General features: G+C 43.3%; 1 protein-coding gene across 5 annotated transcripts in view; it reads right to left on the bottom strand.

The window, feature by feature from the left end:
* Nucleotides 1–20,298, bottom strand: part of FGD5 (FYVE, RhoGEF and PH domain containing 5) — a 183,181-nt gene that overhangs the window by 81,275 nt on the left and 81,608 nt on the right. For all 5 annotated transcript variants that reach the window (XM_025189558.3, XM_025189555.3, XM_025189554.3 and 2 more), the window contains exon 3: nt 13,376–13,505. In XM_025189558.3, coding sequence (XP_025045343.3) covers nt 13,376–13,505 — 130 coding nt within the window. The remainder of the gene's footprint in view (nt 1–13,375; nt 13,506–20,298) is intronic.

Genomic DNA, 20,298 nt, shown 5'->3' with positions numbered 1-20,298 from the left:
TCAAAAATAATTTTAAAAATTCTTTCAAGTTTTATGGTGCTGTTTACTACACAAGTAAGGATCTTTTTTAAATTAGTGCATATTTATGTTGTGTGTCCCTTTAATATAAAATTGTGCAGAACCTTAAAACTGTCTATTTCAGAGCAACAGAGGATTATTGAAAACACGCTGCATATTTTATTTTACAAATAAGTGAAGGAAAGGAATGGCTTTCCACTAGGGAAGTAATCTGGAAACCCAATCTGCTAGGTCCTGGGTTCTCAACCTGGGGATGGTGATCCCAGAGAGGGGAAGATTCTGTAAACATATTGGAGGAGTGCTGTATAGAAGGATATGAACCACTGTATGAGGTGAATGAGACTTCGGAAAAAAGGCTGTAGGAAATGACCTGTCTTTTCCATTGTAATCTGATTGTGAGCCAAGTAGACGAATCTAAGACTCAACGAAACTGGTGATCTAATCATTTATTAGATTCAGTCATTTAATCCATATCTCAGCCAATTGTTCTCTATGTTTTGTTACTCAATGCTTTGTTGATTCTCGTTTAAATGACCCATAGAGTAATATTTCTCCCACTTTCCTTTGGAACACTGTTCTGATGCATTTGAACAGATCTAGTATAGGCATTTTCCCCTGAAAGTCATCTTTTCCCTTTGTTAACTTTATTCCACTATTTGAAGTATACTCCTTGCTCCACAATATGTTTTTGTTTTAACTTTACAATAATTTCTAAAGGATTACCCTTATTCCCTCTTTTTGTCACCAGGGATGACATATAGCATAGAGTCAAGGTTGGATTGAGAATGGGGCTTTAGGGGCTGCAGCCCGAGGTTCAGGACTCAGAGGGGCCCAGATTTCTGGGCCCCAAAAGTGAAGGGCCTTTTGTGGGGCCTCCTTAGCCTGGAGAGATGGGCTGCACCACCAAAGGGGAGCTGTTTCAGGTAAGCACCCTGTGTTCCCATCCTCTGCTCCATCCCTGAGCCCCTTCCCACATCTTAACTCACACCCAGACTCTGCATCCCAACCTCCTGCCTTGAACCCCATCTCACACCCTACCTCCCACCCAGTCCTGGCACCCCAAACTCCTGCCCTGAACCCCCTTTTTACCCTAACTCCTGCAATCCACCTCCTACCCTGAGCCCCCTCCTGCACTTCAAACCCCTTGGCCCTGGTCTGGAGCTCCCTGCTGCACCCCAAACATCTCATTCCCTGCCCTCCCATACCCATATCCCCACCATCCAAGGCCCTGCCTCAACCCATAGCTCCTTCCTACATTCTGAACCCTTCATTTCTAGCCCCACACCAGTGCCTAGGGGTCCCACAAAATCTAATAGCCCCTGACCCCCAAAAGAGTTAATCCAGCCCGGTGTAGTATTGGCATACAGAAACTGACAAGTGTTACTGGTCAACATCGGGATATTCTATGCTTCTTTTTCCTCCACCCTTTTGACTTGCAGATATAAAGCAATTGAATGGAAATTTTATTTCTGGATTACCAAACCTAATACTGGCCAGTTTGCACATCCCCTTGACAGGCTTGGCTCCGTGTTGCCAAGCAGCAAAGTATATTTCACCATGGTGTGGACTCACTTGCCTTTCATGTATACAGACTGTCATGGTCTGTAATTCTACTTGTGATTAATATGTCTTAGCTGAGAGACAAAACATTGGGACCCCTGGTGTCACATGACCAGTCTAGGGCAAGTTTTGAGACAGTGTTTCTGGGCGTTGCCGGTCTTGTGCTATTTAATTACTGTTTGCTTAACCAGGAAATGAACTCTGAGATTGACGACAGTGTCCGGAGACCGACTTCTGGGAATAGCGGGATGCAAGGGGTGCAGGTCCCTGAACTATCAACTTTCTAAAATAAAGCCCAGATGATTATTAAAACATAACTGAGTTAACACATTTGTAGTTATCTTTACTGTGTACACTTCAGCCCAGCAGTTAGCACTTTTGTACCTTTCCTTCCCAGGAGGCGGCTTCAGGAGCTGTGTACTCCAATCCATGCAGTTTGTCTGTACTTAGCAGATGGAAGCAATGGATCTAGACAGAGGGTTCTGGCTCAACGTCTAATTGAGTCTTCTTGTTGTTATTAGCCTCATTTGTCCCACAATCTAAAATACATGCTATATACAAGCAAACAGCTCTTGTGATTGCCTGCTCTCAACAGTCAACAGAGTTTTCATCTGGTAATGATGCTGCTCCTACATCAGAATATCAGAGTTTACTTCATGACAGAGAGATCTCTGTGCCCTGGTCTACACTAGGGAGGTATTTCAAAATAACTTCCCTTATTTCAAAATATCAAGCAGAGTGTCCATATTACCAAGCCCATTATTTCAAAATAAGGGGCTGGTTATTTCAAAATAATAACGCCTGCTTTCCATGAGGAATAGTGCTTATTTCAAAACAGTTATTTCAAATTAGCAGTAGTATGGACACTCCACTGCTGCTATTTTGAAATAACTGTTCCCCAGAGTCATTCAAAGTAATTACTCCACAGTGCTTCCTGGGGCCCTAAGTTGAGGTAGCGCATTCACATTCAGGGAGACTACCCAGACTAATTTTGAGGCTTTCCTGTCTTTGGACATGCTATTTCAAAACAGTTATTTTTTTGAAATAAATTATTTCAAAATAATTTCCTAGTGTAGACATGCCCTTAGTTACTGTGGGGAATGGTCTCTTGAGGGACATGGTGGAAGTCTCAGTGCTAAGTCATTTAAACCTAGACTGAACATAGCACTGGGGAGGATAGACAAACTACTCCAAAGGCCTTTTCCATCTCTAACTACCATGATCTTTTATTGTTCTGGGGTCAGCCATGTAGTGCCCTGTGTGTTCTGCATACAATTTCCATGCTGCTTCCAATTCCCATTGGCGTTAGAGAATAAAACCAGATTCTCTGAATTTGAACCATCCCTTGAGAGAGAGTGCAAACACAGATATGTTTTACTAGGCAATATGAATTTCCAACACATCTCCAAAGAATATGCTTTTGTGATTCTTTCAAAATTGTACCCAAATAGTCTGCCACAATATTCCTCTTTCAATAGCAATCTCTAGTTTGCATATCAAACAGTGTGTTTTAAATGTCATATATGAATGTTAATAGATGATTGCAAGTCACTTGCACCATGTTCATAGGTGGCATAATAGACAATAGGCCAGAAAGGGCAGCTGATGTTGTGCCTCAGTTTACCAGAAGCATCTAATTAATACAAGCATCTAATTAAGACTCAGTATTAGGATAAAGAATCTGCAGGTGAATTGGTTACACACTGCATAGTGGGATGTCAACCTGAAACTTAGGGCCCAGCCCTCCATCAGAGCAATCAATGGAAGCAAGGTGGGGACCTAAAGCCACATCAGTGGATTATTTCTTAAAGATTGAAAGTCTTGCAGGATAGGTAAAAAACTGCTTGTTTTGGCCCATGTATTCGGTAGCTCTGATATAACTTTGTCTGATCTGCCTGCTCTATTAGTGCTTCAGTGTCTTACTCTAAGAATTCTTCCACCTCCTTGGGTTTCTCATCTCAGTTTCCAAGCTCTCAAGGATTACAGCAGCATGATCTGGTCCAAGGGGAATAATAATAATCCATCTATTCTCCATATAACCCATTTTCAACTAGGCACCCCAGTATCTTGCCCTGGTTCACAGAACAAACTTCAGAGAAATGTCCTCCTGACTGAGAATCAAGGTCTCCTATTAGGAAATAGGAACAAGATAAAATGGAACAATACAAATAATTAACTGAAAGAGAAAGAAAAGAAAAATCATTATTCTACGTGTAACAAAACCATGCCCACCTAGAACAATAGCTTTGTCACTATGCTATGCACCATTGCCACCCAGAACTTTATGGAAACAAAATATACAGAATTCAGATTCCGTCCCACTCCAAAAGCATAGGCCTTGAACCAATGGGAACTCTCCTATCATCTTAAGCAGAACAGGCTTTATGACACACAGTTTAGCAATTCTGATTCCATCCTGGAGAGGAAATGGCATGCGTGGCCACACACACACAAGTTTTGAATCATTACAATATTAAGAAATCTAAGCTCAACTTCTTTTTTCAGGCACTGACTGTGCAGCATTGATGCTGTTGAATGTACTCTAACACAATTACTGTATTTATCACCTCAAATAAAATTAACACATACCATATGTAGCTCCTTTCATCAAGGATCTCAAACCACTTTTACAAAGACTAATGAACTAAGCTTCACAATCCTCTCATGACATGGCTAAGCACTTCATCAATGGGAAAACCAAGGCACAGAGCTGCTATGTGGCTTTGCCAAAGATCAGTTTCAGTTTCTGTCTCTAACCAAGCTCTAGCAAACAGCATGATTCACCATTTGTGTAGAATTCCACATAAAGCTCTAGTGACCTTCATGTAGACCAGTAAAAGGAGGGTGGCTAGAGAGCTGGATAGGTAGACCTTGCCTGCTAAGACACCAAGCTATGGTTGTCAACCCTCCAGGATTATCTGGGAGTCCCCAGGAATTAAAGATTCATCTTTCATTAAAGATCGTGCCATGTGATGAAACTTCCAGGAATACATCCAACCAAACTTGGCAACTTGACGTGTGCCCTCCCCTGACAATTTCTACATTGTTATGTTCCCTTTCATTGCCCTCAGAGTGTGATCAGCTTGATTGAAACAATGTGCGCTCAGGGGGCATCACACGGATAAAGACAGGAAAAGTTTCTGACAGCATGGCTAAAACCAGCAATTTTCCGACTATGATGGAATAGACATGTATGATTGATATTGTATCATTGCCTACCAGAGAGCTGAATAACGTGATGAATAATGAGGAAACAAAGGCCAGTGGCTGATGCTCAGCATAGCAGGCTATTGAAAGCACATACACTCCAGGAGCCCATTAGTGCTTCACAATATAGCTGTACTTCCATGGGGTGCTAACATGTTTATGGGCCAAACCAAAGGTTACTGGTGTTGTGGAAAAGGTCCAGTGATCGGATCCGTGGTGGCCAATCTATTCTTCCACTTTTGCAGACTGTCTAGATGTACATGGAGTGCACAAGCAGGGAATGCAAAACTGCAGTCCCATGGGTGAGCAGAAGTCATGTGTGAGCCCAGCTGAGGTTAAGTAAGTGCTAGGCTTAGTGCTCAGTGCACTGAGTGGTCTTAGGTCTCATGCCCCTTCCGCATCTGCTTCCTTAACATCGAGAATTCAGAGTAAAAAAAGAGGGAATATGAGACGGGGGTGAGCAGAGTATGTGCATGGCGGAGGAGAAAGGATGGGGCAGTACCATTCCTAGCATGCTCATACAGCACTGTTACATCCTGCTAGGCTTCACTGCTCCAGTTAGACACCACAGACACATAGAGATTATCCCTCCAGAGCATCATATTTGACTTTGTATTCAGATGCTCTGTGCCTGTGCTGGGCAATACCAAGCCTAAGACAGAACTGCACCCATGAGTACCCATTGCCTACCATTCATCGGCATGCTTCACATGCCATTGCCCAGGTGACACTACATAGTATGGAGGTGGATAGCAGATCACATATGTCATAAATGACACAGGAATAGGACGATTGAAGTAGTCTGAAGTATTAGCACATACTAAGAAACAGAGAAGTAATACTAATGCTTTGTGTTTACCAGAGGCAGCATGATGTAGTGCACCAAACACCAGACTGGGAGTCAGGAAATCTAGATTTAATTCTTGGCTGTACCATTGGCCAGCTGTGTATCCCTGACCAAATCACTTTGTCCCTTTGCTTCCCCTCCGAACATTTGTCGGTGTAACTCAATGGTTCTCAAGCTATTTACCATCCGGGTGCTGGAACACTTTGCATAGTGGAGGTGCTAAGAGCCATTGAACCAAACTGCAAACTCTATGTAGGCTGCAAACCACTTCAAGTCAGGGGTGCTGTAGCACCCCCCGCACCCTTAGTTTTAGCACCTATGTTGACCTTGGTGGGCTACATCCAATACCACCTGTATGGCCCTGATGATGTTACATGGGCTGCAGCTCTGTGCTGATTGGCAGGTTAGATTGCAACCACTTCTGGGGAATCTGCTCAGTTATACAAGTCCAAACTTGGCCCAGTCAGAGCGATCTAAATTTGTTGCTTCCTTGCAGGGCACAAATCATTACTCTCAAGTCCAGCTTCTCTTTGGGTTTTGTGTATTTTCCAATGTATGAAAGTGAAAGGTTTGCAAAACAGAGTGAATAATGGAGCCTGGAAACCAATCCCACCAGTGGAAAGATAAGAAACAGCAAAGGCAATTTAACATATTGTAACAGTGAGACAGTCTGTACTGCCTTGCTCTTTGCAAAACCTTTGTATCCTCTAGCCTGATATTTCCTGCCTTGCACACAATGTGTCTCCTCTGTGAGTTGTGATTCGTTCACTGCCTTCCCTATCCCACTGCTGCTTTACATGACTGGCAGCTCAGAGATGGTAATGATTGTTCATCTCCAACGCTGCCCTCAGCATCAAATTCTTTACCAGTCCATGTTCCTTTAGTAAGCTTCCACGATGCCAAGGTATCCGCTAGCATCACACAAAGGTAAGTTACCTGTATTAAGGGATCACTTCTCCAGCATGACTGCTATTTGGTCCACATGTAGCAGCACCCTGTCCTAAATGAGCAGCTAAAATGCTTCGGAACGTCTAACATCATAAGGTACTGCCTCATTCTACTCTCATTTACACCATTTGTATACAGCTAGGCTGTGTCTAGACTGGCCAGTTTTTCCAGAAAATCAGCCGCTTTTCTGGAAAAACTTGCCAGCTGTCTACACTGGCCGCTTGAATTTCCGCAAAAGCACCGACGATCTCATGTAAGATTGTCAGTGCTTTTGCGGAAATACTATGCTGCTCCAATTCGGGCAAAAGTCTTTTTCCGAAAAACTTTTGCGCAAAAGGGGCCAGTGTAGACAGCAGAGAATTGTTTTCCGCAAAAAAGCCCCGATCGTGAAAATGGCGATCGGGGCTTTTTTCTGGAAAAGCGCGTCTAGATTGGCCATGAACGCTTTTCCGCAAAAACTGCTTTTGCGGAAAAGCGTCCTGCCAATCTAGACGCGCTTTTCCGAAAATGCTTTTAACGGAAAACTTTTCCGTTAAAAGCATTTCCGGAAAATCATGCCAGTGTAGACGTAGCCCTATAGTGCTAGTGGCTTCAGGGGCATGCCTCTTGATCTCCCCCAGTGTGAGGGGAGGGTCAGATCCTTTGTGTTCTACCTTGTGCATAGTTCCATGTATTATTTTACATTTTTTATGCTGAAACACAAGGCAGTAGTAGTTAAATGTAATCAGTGTTATCATTTTATTTCCCTTATGTTGAAATTAATTGCCAGGCAGTTCCATGTTGTGGATGCAAGTGGCTCTCTCTGGGTACGTCTAGACTGCACTCAAAAATCTAAATAAGATATGCAATTTGTGCTATGCTAATTGCATATATTATTTTGATTTTATTTCGAAATAGGCTATTTTGAAATTTGGCACATCTACATGGTGCCAAATTTCGAAATAAAGAACTATTTTGAGACATCCCTTATTCCTTGTGGAACAAGGTCTACAGGGATGCCACAATTGCACATGCGTTATTTTGAAAATTATTTCTAAATTGAGGACACATTTCTTGGATGCGGGGTAGCTATTTCGGGATATCTCCGGTATCCCAAAATAGCCTTGCAGTCTAGATGTACCCTCTGCATTTAAAATATGATGTTATTATTTGTATTAGAGTAAAAGCACTTAAGTATTTGTATCCCGATGCTTTATAAACAAATCACAATATTGCAGTATCAAACTAGTCTAATCGAATCTTTCCTGGGGGTCCCTTCAGCTCCTCATGTTAAACACCCAGCTATGTTTATTAATAGACCCTTTCCCCTTGAGTGGTGGTTTAATATAGGATTCACCCTTGAATATAAGAGGAAAACACCAAAATAGCTGATGCTGACACAATGTTTCCTAGCGATCTGATAACTACCCCGTTACTATAAAAACAATGAGTAATCCTGTAGCACCTTAGAGACTACCATATGTACAGCATCATGAGCTTTCATGGACAAAACCCACTTCTTCAGATGAGCTATTACTTCTGTACCTTTCCAAAGCTACCATTGTATAGAAAGGTTGGGTCCTTTATCAGCAAAGGTGCTTGTCAGTGTGAGTCTAAATACCTTTCATTGACTACTGAGTCTGTTTTTAAGCCCATTGCCTTTTTTTGTGAATACCACCCTTTTCTATGTGCATGACACGCAGGCTGTGTGAAGCAGCCAGACATTGCAAAAAGCAGCCCAAGGCATCCTCATACCTTGCAGCTGTCACAATGCCCTTGGTCTGGTTTCCCAGCAAAGGAGACTGGAGAATTAACGCCCCATTCAGGGGCTGCATCTCCACGTCCCCTCCACGTGTTCTGACTCTATAACCTTTGCTTCATAGCCTTATATTGCTTGATATTACTAGAGATGTTAGATATTGGATAACTGAATAGTCATGTAACCGCATGAATTCTTATCAGTTACACTATTATTCAATAGTCCCTGTGGGTGGGACCAGCATCCAGTGTGCTCCGGCCCCACTCCCGGGGAGCCCTCCGCCACTCTACACTGCTGCCTCTATATCAGAGGCAGCAGCGGGAGGTGCCAGGCAGGAGCCGGTCTGTGAGAGGAGCCAGTTTAAAAGCAAGGCTCGCCATGGATAGAGGCTGCTCTGTGAGAGGCGGAGCAGCCTCTCTCTATGGGGAGTTTGGACCCTCCACAGACAGGGGCTGCTGCTGGAGACTCACCGGGTTTTAAGCCTAGGCTTATCAGTTAATCGTATAGTCGATTACATGTTCGCATCCCTAGATATTGCAGTTTTTTGAATGAAGTGAGAGCGCACACATTGTCGTGGGTGTATTGAAGATGCACGCATTTATACTTGCTGCATCCCAACTGAACCCCCTTTTGAACAGTTTATCCAAAAGGGCTTCTCCTTTAGTGAGCTTTTTTTGTCCCTGGAAGAGCTCTCAACATGATGGCACTACAATGCAGAAGAAGGTTGGCGGTGTTTCATTGGACAGGGAACGAAACCCATCCAGCAAATTCCATAGGGTTTAAGTTCCCCAAATGAACCCTATTATGGGCCCTACCACTCCTTCACATTTGCCATCAGCTATGAAAGCTTAAAACATAGACCTTAATCTATGGCATCCTGTCATTTGGGGTACGTATAAACTACATGGCTCCGTCGACGGAGCCATGTAGATTTGTTGTTTTGGCAAAGGCAAATGAAGCCGCGATTTAAATGATCGTGGCTTCATGTACATTTACGTGGCTGCCGCGCTGAGCCGACAAACAGCTGATCAGCTGTTTGTCCGCTCAGCGCGCTAGTCTGGACGCTCCCCTGCCGACATCAAAGCCCTTTGTCGGCAGCCCCGGTAAACCGAGGAATAACGGGGCTGCCGACAAAGGGCTTTGATGTCGACAGGGGAGTGTCCAGACTAGCGCGCTGAGCAGACAAACAGCTGATCAGCTGTTTGTCGGCTCAGCGCGGCAGCCATGTAAATTTAAATGAAGCCGCGATCATTTAAATCGCGGCTTCATTTGCCTTTGCCTATGTGTCTAATCTACATGCCTCTGACGACAGAGGTATGTAGTCTAGACACAGCCTGCTCTTCTTGTGATCCAGTGTGGAAGTGACTCCCTGTCACACAGAGTCTCTAGTCTTCATGGGCAAAGTGTCAGGGCTCACAAAGGAATTGTCCTTGCAGTCACTTCAGTTCCTGGGGTGAAGACACCTGAGGAGATAAAGGTATAGCTGGGAATGGGGTCAAGTCAGGGAGAGCAGCTTGTCTCAAGAGGCTGCAAGGAGGGATGATCTCACTGAATACTTCTGCTTGAAGACTCTGGAGTCTTGACACTAAAGTTTGAGGTTTTAGTTCTGGAAGAGACGTTAGATTTAAATGTGGCTTGTGGTGCAGGATCCTTCCAAAGCTTTTTGGGATGCTCTGTGACATTCTAATTACACCTTGCATGGGTGAAGCCCAAAGGCTTGTGCTTTTCTAAACCTTCTCTAACTCCCTGGAGAGCATCACTGAGCTGGTTGTCTCACCAGAGCAGCTGACCTGAGGGCATCTTCTAGTCCTGGCTGGAAGTAGGAATTGCAGAGAAAGCTGCAAAAAGTATGTGCACAAAGTGAGAGGACAGTTTGGGTTTCCGGGCTAGTGGGGTTTGAAGTGCAAGTTCATATCCAGATCTGAGCAACCCTAAAGCTCACAGAAATGTAGTTAGTTCTTCCCATTGAAGCACAAAAGGACCAACACTGAGTTAAGCTCTGGATCAAGTTCAAAAATGGGATGGATTTGATTTGGGTGTTTTTCTAGTATTGAATGAAGGTTTGCAGATGAAAGAATCCCCTGTTTCACTTGAATCTGTACATATGAGCCTATATCTAATTGGAACCCAGATTTGCCAGTTGTCAACCCTCATTTTGATGCTTTCCTCATACAAGCAAAGGAGACTCCAAACCCCTTTGTTTCTACTTTGGAGTCTGGGGCAGAAAAGTGAAGTGTCACCTTACTACCAGTTGGGTGCATATAATTAAATAAACATATGGAACAGGCACACACATGAGGGATGACTCCAGAGATCCTGTAAATTAGCTAAGCGGAGTGTGTGGGGAGGAGAGAATCTCCCTCAATTAGTAAGAGATGGGCACCCATTTTGGTTGTTTTAACCAAGTGGAATCACAGAGGTTACAAAAATCTACAGCATCCTCATCTTGGAGTTTTCATGCCTGACACCGTCTGCCAGAGATTTTAAGAAGGGGATTCAAGTGCACAATTAACCAAAAAGAACATGTTCTCCAAATCAGCTTTAAACAGAATAATCATATATACCAAGTGATTCCTAGTAACTTTACCCAACAATTCTGGGTTTAGGGTACACTTATAGAACCCTAATCAAAGCAAAACTTGGAGAAGTCAAGCATGCTTTTCTATTTCATTACATCATTTTTACACTAGTCTAATTACCAGGTCCAATAGAGTTAGACAGATACAAAAAATATGCAACCCAGCAGAAATCAAAGCTCTAGCTTTTTTAAAGCTGATATACTAAAACACCCTAAATGTGTAATTTTGTCCATCATTTACATTGTTTGCAGAATGGAGGTGCCAGCAAGTCCTAAAGTTTCTTTGTGCTCACACAGAGCTCATCCCCAGGAGAGAAGAGATTCAAAGGGGGCCAGCCGTTGAAACAATTCCAGGAAACCTATGTACAACATACTTTTTTTTTAACTTCAGAAAATGAGCCTTAAAAAAAGAAACAACAGAAAACACCTCCCCCAGCCTATCCCCCAAACTGGAAGCCTTGGAAATCTTCATTGGACAGGTAAAAAGCAAGCAAGCAAAACAAATCATAATACTTGGGGATTGGCAATCCACATTTCAGCAGAGTGAGGTAATTATAACCCAGCTAGACACCCATCAGAATCACATGTTCTGGACACAGCAAGAAGATCTTATCAGCTAGGTGATTTCATGCCTTTATTCAGGCTAATTTTCCCCATCATTTAAAAAACAAACTCCTGTTGCCAGTTTTTTTAGAAATCCAAATTCAGCTCTGCGAGGCCAGCCGACAACAGTTGTTTTAGCAAGATTAGCTCATTTCCAAATTCATGGTACTATTTTTGGCATCCAGACATGGAGTACCTCTGCCAACTCTCCCCGAGCGACAGTGCTTCTGAACTCTTTCATGTTTTACAACCGCTCTGTGTTGTCTGAGGATTTTGCTTCAAGAGGGAGACATCACTTCACTGGGTAGTTGGATGGTTTTTCTGCACTTCATCATTGCAAGGCTGTGTTTTGACAGGGCAGCTAATGCTCCCTTGGCACCAGAAGATTTGCGTGAGAAGACAACAAAAGGAGGCGGAAGCGGTTAGGGTAGGAAATACAAACCACGGTCGGTACTTTAACTACACCAGCACTTTCTGAGGGAAGGACAACAGAGGGTTGGAATTTATTCTAAACACCATCCATCACAAGGAGCCAACCACTCAAGGTTTTTGTGGGGAGTTGGAAAGCTGGGAATGCAGGACCACAGGCAGAATTCATAGTCCTGAAGTTCGTGGTTGGGGTTGGGGGGTGGGGGAGAAAGGCAGAATTTTCAGTCGTAAGAGGAGGGCACAATGCTGCAACCCCCTTTTTCTTTCTGCAGATTAAGTTTTATGGCAGGGGCTCTTCACTAGCTATCTGTCAGCAATCTCTCCCCTCCTGCTACCACACCCAGCGTGCAGGACAAAGAAAGAGGCTCACAACTTTTCAGACCAGATCTCATTGCATTGATCTCTCATGTCATCCCTCAGCCTCCAAGAGACTCCAGGTTTGTGGATCTGGTTCTATATTCACTCATGTCAAAGTCTCCTGTTCATATCAGTGGGCACTGGATCAGGACCTACACAAGCCTGCTGACTGATTGCATCAGCTTCCCTTCTTAGGTCTGTGATAGAAATGTAGCCATGTTAGTCTGGGGTAGCTGAAGCAAAATGCAGGACAATGTAGCACTTTAAAGACTAACAAGATAATTATCACCTCTAATACCATTAGCTCACAAACATCCCACTCTCCCCACCTCTAATATCATCAATTCACAGACACTTACCTTCCTTCCTTCCTCCCCCCCTGCATGCCCCTCCTGTTCTGAAATGTGATTTGTCCTTTTCATATGTGTTCACTTTTTTTTTTTAATTGTATCCTTTGGTATATATGGTTGTGACTATTTTCTTCCACTATTTGATCTGAGGAAGTGGGTCTGGCCCACGAAAGCTCATCATCTAATAAACCATCTTGTTAGTCTTTAAAGTGCTACATTGTCCTGCATTTTGCTTCTTAGGTCTGTGGGTTTTGGTATATTCAACTGAAGCAACTCCTTACCATAATACTGAAGAAAGGCAGTGCTCATGGCTCCAATATTCCCCGGCTAGCTGTAAGCACAAAGCCGGGAGAGGTGGCTACTGGTGGGTACACTTACAAAGCCTGTGGGTGTGCACTTCACAGCCCGAGTGGACACCAGACTCAGGCTAGTGGGGCTTGCACTATCATGCTAAAAAAAGCTGTGGAGAAATTGTGGCTTGGGCTCTGAAGCCACGTGAAGGAGTGGTGTCAGAACATGACCTCCAGCCTGAGCACCCACTTCGAAGCACTTTCTATGCAACTATTTTTAGAGTGGTACTGTGAGCGCCGCAACCCTGAGTCTGCCAACTTGGGCTGGAGAACTTGTTGCCAGGGGCAGTGTAGACATATCCAAGAGTTGAGTGGTTTTTCATCCTTGTTTTTAATTCCCTTCTCCCTTGGATGTTTCCTGCATTCCCCAGATCGTTCCAGATCTCTTACCTTATGGATGAGGCTGGGATCCCCTTGGCTACTTTCTTCATCTTCAGAACTCTTCTGTTCCTCGTCCGATGTGATGTCCTCCAAGGGTACCACAGAGATGGGGCACACCTTATAAGGCTCGGTATAGGCACTGTAAGCAAAAGCAGTAGATCAGCCCATCACACTCTCACCACAAGAAGTGGGCTGTGCCCACGAAAGCTCATGATACCATCTACGTGTTTCATTAGTTTATCAAGTGCTACCAGACCTTTTGTTGTTTTTTAAGTTTATCCTGTACAGACTAACTCGGCTACCCCCTGAAGCTACTCAAACATAAGTTTTCCACAAACAGCCCAGACATAGCTAGTGGCAGGTTAACCCTGTAGGTCTGTTAGACTTAGTACACAGGATTCCAGAAGTGTACTGCTTTTGAAGAGTACATTCAGAGGCTACCATGAATGTAACACATAATAGGAGAAAAGTTAACTAAACTTTTTAAACCTCCCGAAAAGTTTGGTTCAGTTCAAGCTTGGGGCTGAACTTTGACCAGGTTCATATATTAGGGCCATTATTCAAACTGGTTTTCCTTTTGTAAGATACAACTACCCAAAATGAATATAATAAAATAATAATGACTAACAATGCTAATTAATAATTGAGCTTAGGTACTGTGATGATGGGTTCTCTATGAATACTTCAGATCAATAAAGCAGCACAATAGCAATATCAATAACTATAGATAAAGTGTCAAGAATGGGCTCAGACCAAATCCTCAGATGTCAATATTTGTGAATTGTTTCAGTGGAATCTGAACCCAGATCCAACGCTGGCTCATCTTTGTATTTTATAGCACACCCCCACTGAGGATCACAAAGCATTTTGCCAATGTGGATGAATCATGAGCTTGAATGCTATTCTCAGAATACTATGAAGGTGGCCATGGGTGAGTCAGTGTTAATCAGTTAGGCTAAGGGCTGGATATGCCCTGGATTTCAACTGGGAAGTCCACTAGAAAGGGAGTTTATAACCATATCTATAGGCTGCATTTTTCACTAACATTGCAGTAAAGGTGAATGGGGCAGAGAAAGTCTTTGCAACACCAAAGGTGGAGAGTACCAGCAATGGAGAAGCCATGGCCAGAGAAACCACTGATTGCCTGTGTATTATTTATGGTGGGGGCTTTATGCATTTCCCAGCAGAAACTAAAGCTGCCCTTCCCAGGTATAATCCCCAAGGAAGCTGTCCTTCCCAGGTATAATCCCCAAGGAATGGCTGCTGGTGGAAACATGATCTGTTCTTCCTCAATGTGAATCAGCACACTACCGCACCTGGACTCCCACTAGCACAGCAGGTGGTGGTGGGGTGTGTGTGTGTGTGTGTGTGTGTGTGTGTTGTGTGTGTGTGTGTGTGAAAAGTAGAGTATGAATCTAGCCCTGCTTAGTCCACATCCTCTGAGGGCCCAATCCTGAAGAAAATGACAAAGGAGATCCAATATGATTTGGGCCAGGCCTAATTTTTCTTTCATGAATGCCATGAGGTGATATTATTTGATTTTTTTACATTTATATCTAAACAGTTAGACAGCTCTCCCACAGTTTGGCAGCGGGGGTTGCCCCAATGGCTTTGAGGGGAGCGAGGCTTCTGGGAGCTGCTCTGCGTATTCTGCAGATCACTGTAGGTAGAAAGGCTGAGCCCGGCTGTTCTGTTCTGAAGCATTGTCTTCCCTTGTTTATTATTAGTGTTGGTGGTTTTTCAGTGTGGGCGGCCTCACTGCACTTCCTAAACCCTGCCTGGCTGCAACAACAAAGGAGCCTCTGTGGATCAGCTCCACCCCTCACTTCCAAGCTTTTATTGATGGTAATTGCTTTATTACTTTACTTTCCTCACTCTCAGTGCCTGAAATATATACAACTCTAAGGCCAGCTTATCTTCACTATCCTTCTCATCGATCAAGGAGTCTGACAACCTGGAGTCACAGGTTGCTATTTTAAAAGTGATAGATGTGGGTGGCACTGGAAGCAGAATGCTAGGGGCAGATGCTCCCAAAGCATATCATTTTAAAGGGGGTGTCTAGGCAAACACTATTAGTGGTAGAAAGCTACTCCTCATCTCTTCTGGTCCTGCTACCTATGGAGAGCCTAATTCAAACTACCTACTCCATGTCGCGTGTAACCGCGGGCACGGAGTCCGCATTAAGGGGGATTTAAAAATGGCAGCGCCCGGCAAGATGCAAATGAAGCCCGGGATATTTAAATCCCGGGCTTCATTTGCAACTTCGAATGCCTACATTAGCCACCCTAGTTCAAACTAGGGTGGCAGTGTAGACATACTCTCTGAAAATCCAACTGCTCCTAAAGGCCATATGTCCTCTGTGATAGGGTGTTCTACCTACATCACTAATGGAGGAGTTAAGGTGGATCACAAGAGCAAATTAACTGGGTAGGCTGCACCTTGGAGGAGATTGAGGCTTGATGACAAGCACTAATTGAAGATGTAGCCCATCTGGGCAGGAAAGCTTGAATAAAGCCAGGAAATCAGAGCCGAAGGGAGTGACAGTATGGAGGTCAGCAGTCACTCTCTGGGTCTAGGGAGCAAAGAAAGAGAACACTGGCATTGGAGGGGTAAAAGCAGAGGAAGGGCTGGAGGAAGAGGTTACTCCAGGGGCATTGGAGAAGAAAGCCAGTAGAGGACAGAGCAGAAAGAAGCCCATGGAAATGGCAGCAAGGTGGAGGTGGTGTAGACTGCTGACTCTAAGATCCCTGAGCTGGAATTCCAAGTAGTGGGCAGGCCTAGATCCCCCACTAGCCACTATGGAAGTGGCCCAGTCTTGATTGGGAAGACTGTGTGGAATGGTGCCAGATAGCAGATCTGATGAGCCACTGTTACCTGCAGGAGGGGAAAACTGTATAGTGTCCTGGCCGGCCAGACAGCCAGGCCTCGGGGAGGAAGCTCTCTGACTCCTAGACAACAAGAGGGGCTCCAATGCCAGTGAGTGACACAACAGGGCCTCAGTCCAGACAGAGCTAATCCCCAGATGCAACCTCAAGGGGGTGACCCAGTGGTGAACGGACCCTGTCACAAACATGATAGGTGTCTGAAGGTCTGCAATAAAAAAAGAACAGGAAAAGGGGACTATGGAGCTATTTACAGTGGGCTAAATATACCCTGCCAAGATGGGCACCCTAGACAAGGAACTGATTATGGCCTTAGGGAATTAAAAAGAGCCTGAAATGACATGGAGTTCGGTAATAAAGGGCTCCTCTAGACTACGGGAAAGATTCGAAAGAGGATATGCAAATTCAGTGGAGCTTTCGAAAGTGAAAGTAGTCAAGACGTGTTTTTTTCAGCAACCCCCCTTTTCAAAGAGCCTCTTTTCAAAAAAAAAACAAAAAAAAAAGAGGTTTCAGTGGCTTTTTGAAAAAAGGGGGATTGCCGAAAAAAATGCATCTTGACTACTTTCACTTTCGAAAGTGAGATCGGAAGCTCTGCTTTGAAAAGTGAGATCGGAAGAAGATATGCAAATTCCTGCAGAATTTGCATATCCGCTTTCGAATCTTCCCCGTAGTCTAGACAAGCCCAAAATGTCTACCTCTTTGTTACATAATAACGGCCATACTGAGTCAGACCAAAAGTCCATGTAGCCCAGTATCCTGTCTTCCGACAGTGGCCAATGTCAGGTGCCCCAGAACGAATGAACATAAATAGGCAATAGACTATTATAGGATCAGGAGATCCATCTCCCAATGCTCATTCCCAGCTTCTGGCAAACAGACACTAGGAACACCATCCTTTCTCCTTATGTTGTGTAATGACATCTGTTTATTCTCAGGACACGCTACCAAGAGCAGAGAGCGTGTTGGTTTTGTAATTGCCATGTACTGATAGCTGCTCTAAAGACTGTGTGGGCTTTGCATGTCATATCACAGCACAAGATAGCTGAAAACCTCTGTTAATTTCTGGCACAAGTCACTAGCAAAAAAAGAGCGAGGCTTTCATTTTTCAATTCCTTCTCCCACCCATGGGAATGGACATGGATCCCCCATCGGTAACTCTGCCCTCTGATAGAGCTACAAATTCTGATCTGGGCCCTCACAGCTGGTTAGTTCTCAGGTGAACAAACTGATAGATGACTAAGTATAAGAAATAAAAACATGCCGCAATCACCTACAAAAACAGCTCAAACCAAAACCTGCCTGAGTCTCACACCAGGGCACAGAGAGAGGAAACCCAAGTGATCAATGGAAAACTATTGTAAGTGAGAGAAGGAGGTTCGGCTGCTAGAGCCTCTTAAAAGTTATTTTGCTTCATTAGCTGTGGCAATAGCCAAGATAATGAACATTGTGTTCTGATGACTTATAACGCAGATGCTTGGAAAATGCAGTATTGTTCTGGCTAGATTCTCCAGATTTGCAGGCAACCTGATTCCATGAATCAAGGAAAATACTGTGTACTGGAATGTAATATGCTGTAAGGCTGGGTTCCCTTCAGGACCTTTGTAGATTCTGAATCCTTTACTTCCTGGCCTATCTAGATTTACTATGCAAAGCACCATTGCTAAATTTGGATGATAACTTTGCTATAGTGTTAGTCGAAAGTTTGCACTCATGGCAGTGTGGTTTCAATTACTTGAAGCTGGTGACAGAGAAAGCATTGAAACACCCATGTCTTTCGCCAAGATTTTCACTGACTGCCAGATCTTTCTCCTCACAGCATTTACTCTGTAGACAAAGTTTTCCTCATCCCTTTACAATTATGGTACTGAGGATAGTATGGGGTCATCGGGTACTAGTTTCATATATTTGGGAAATATTTTTTATGAAAATCTAAGTTGTAAAAGTTGCATCAATGTACTATGAGGATGGTTGTTCTGACAGTGCATGATGATGATTGATATTTTGGCACTTCAGCTTCTGATCCTGGAAGGACCAGAAAGCCCTGAGGCCAGGAGAAGGTGAATAGCGATCAAAATAATAGTTAAGAGAACACCTCTTTCTTCTTTTATCTCCCCTTCCTCAAAAAACATGCAATTTGAGTTTGGCTCAAGGATCATATTTTATCTAAACTGGTTCACCCATCTCTTGTTATAAATATCCATGATTTAAACACAAAGAACAAAAAGGCTTTTGAAGTCTATCTCAGCCACCATTGGTTTGAAATTTGCCTTTTGAAAAGATTAAGGATTATTTCGCTTAGGTGCACCATGACATGTTATCCAAGATGCTGGGGAGAAGGAAAGACCTAGTAAGCTGAAGATTCTTCCCAAAGAATAATAATAATAATGATTCATAATTGAATCATGTCTCATTAATTCCATTATGTATTTTTAAAATGACAAGTGACTTAGTGGCATTATCTTCTGAATGGGACTGGAAAGAAATGTGAATGAGAGATGAGTCTTGGTGCCATAGATATTCAGAACACACAAACTATACAATTATAAATGTATCCCTTCTGCAACCATTTCTATTCGAGTGATTATTTATGATGGGCAACATGTTCTCTTTCTCAGAAGCTACTATTCTCTACAGTGTAAGAATTTTAAGTAAAAAAAAAATCTTGGAAAGGACAGTGGAAAAAAGGCAAAGGAGCTGGGCTAAGCTTTCTTTTCTGCTCAGGGATATGAATCAGGGGGTGATAGAGCAGTAGTAAAGAAATAATTGCTTCTAAAATACCCCTTAGTCCAATGTCAGAGATCAGAAAATTTATGTGTTTCAGACATCAAGAATTCTCTCTTTCACAAGCTTATCTGTCTGCCTAAGGATCTTGGATCCTGTTCAGGGAGTCACCATTTAAAAAAAAATAAACCAAGGTGCATGACTACCTTATTTCACATGACACATCAGAGTCTTGCAGGTGAAATAAAGAGCAATGACTTGTTATGCTAGCAATAGCTTGGGTCATTCAGTCTAGACATCAAACTACAACTCACACACCAAGAATTATCTTATAGTCATATTTGCTCAGGGGAAAAATTGCTCAAGATGCTGTTGTGCCACAGTTTCCCACACCTGCCTATTGCTAACTCATAACTGCACCTTCTTGACTCCAGAGAAGCCAGTATTGGCCAAGGATGGAAACAGGAAAGTGGACTGGAAGGACCATTGTTCTGGTTCAGTGAGGCAGTTCTTATGAAGTTCAAGTCAACAAGATGAAATGCCCTATGGTGCCACCTGTCACTTCATGACAGAGGTGTCATGCACTGATGGAGTCAGTGTGAAGGTGCAACATCATAGCATTTAGGAACTGTGTTACAATGTTAAACTGTAATATGCCAAATATATTCCAGATTATCGGACTGCTGTGGGAGTACTAGGCTGGCAAGACATACCTGCTAGGAAAATCAGATCTCTTATATGCTTGGGGTCAGAGCTATCCAGAGCATGTGAAACATACATAGGTTTGGTTCACAGAAGTTTGCATACGTCTTCTCCTTAGTTCAAATTCATATGCATTTGCATGCAAGACCCAAAGATAAACTCTGACAAAGAGATTTGCCTGATTTTATGTTCATACCATTCAACTTTCTTGCCATTTATCCCCAAGCCCCCAAATCCATAGGATTCACCTGAAATTTGACTCCATATTTGCTTGACACTCAGCTCTAAGTTTGCAAAATTAGAAGCACCTGGATTTGGGTCAATTTAGAGTGAGCTTTGGCATGGCAAATGCCTTACTAAAGTCTAGGTATACCACGTTTACCACTTCACCCTTATCCACAAGGCTTGTTATCCTATCAAAGAAAGCTATCAGACTGGTTTGACATGATTAGTTCTTTACAAATCCATGCTGGCTGTTACCTATCACCTTATTATCTTCCAGACATTTCCAGATGCATTCCTTAATTACTTGTTCCATTATCTTCCTTAGCATGGAAGTTAAACTGACTGGTCTGTAGTTTCCTGGTTTGTTCTTATTTCCCTTCTTATAATTGGGCACTATATTTG

This window comes from Pelodiscus sinensis, chromosome 11 (genome assembly GCF_052426305.1).
Source record: "Pelodiscus sinensis isolate ZL-2025 chromosome 11, ASM5242630v1, whole genome shotgun sequence".
Lineage (NCBI taxonomy): Eukaryota > Metazoa > Chordata > Testudines > Trionychidae > Pelodiscus > Pelodiscus sinensis.
This window is presented reverse-complemented; position numbering and strand designations above follow the sequence as displayed.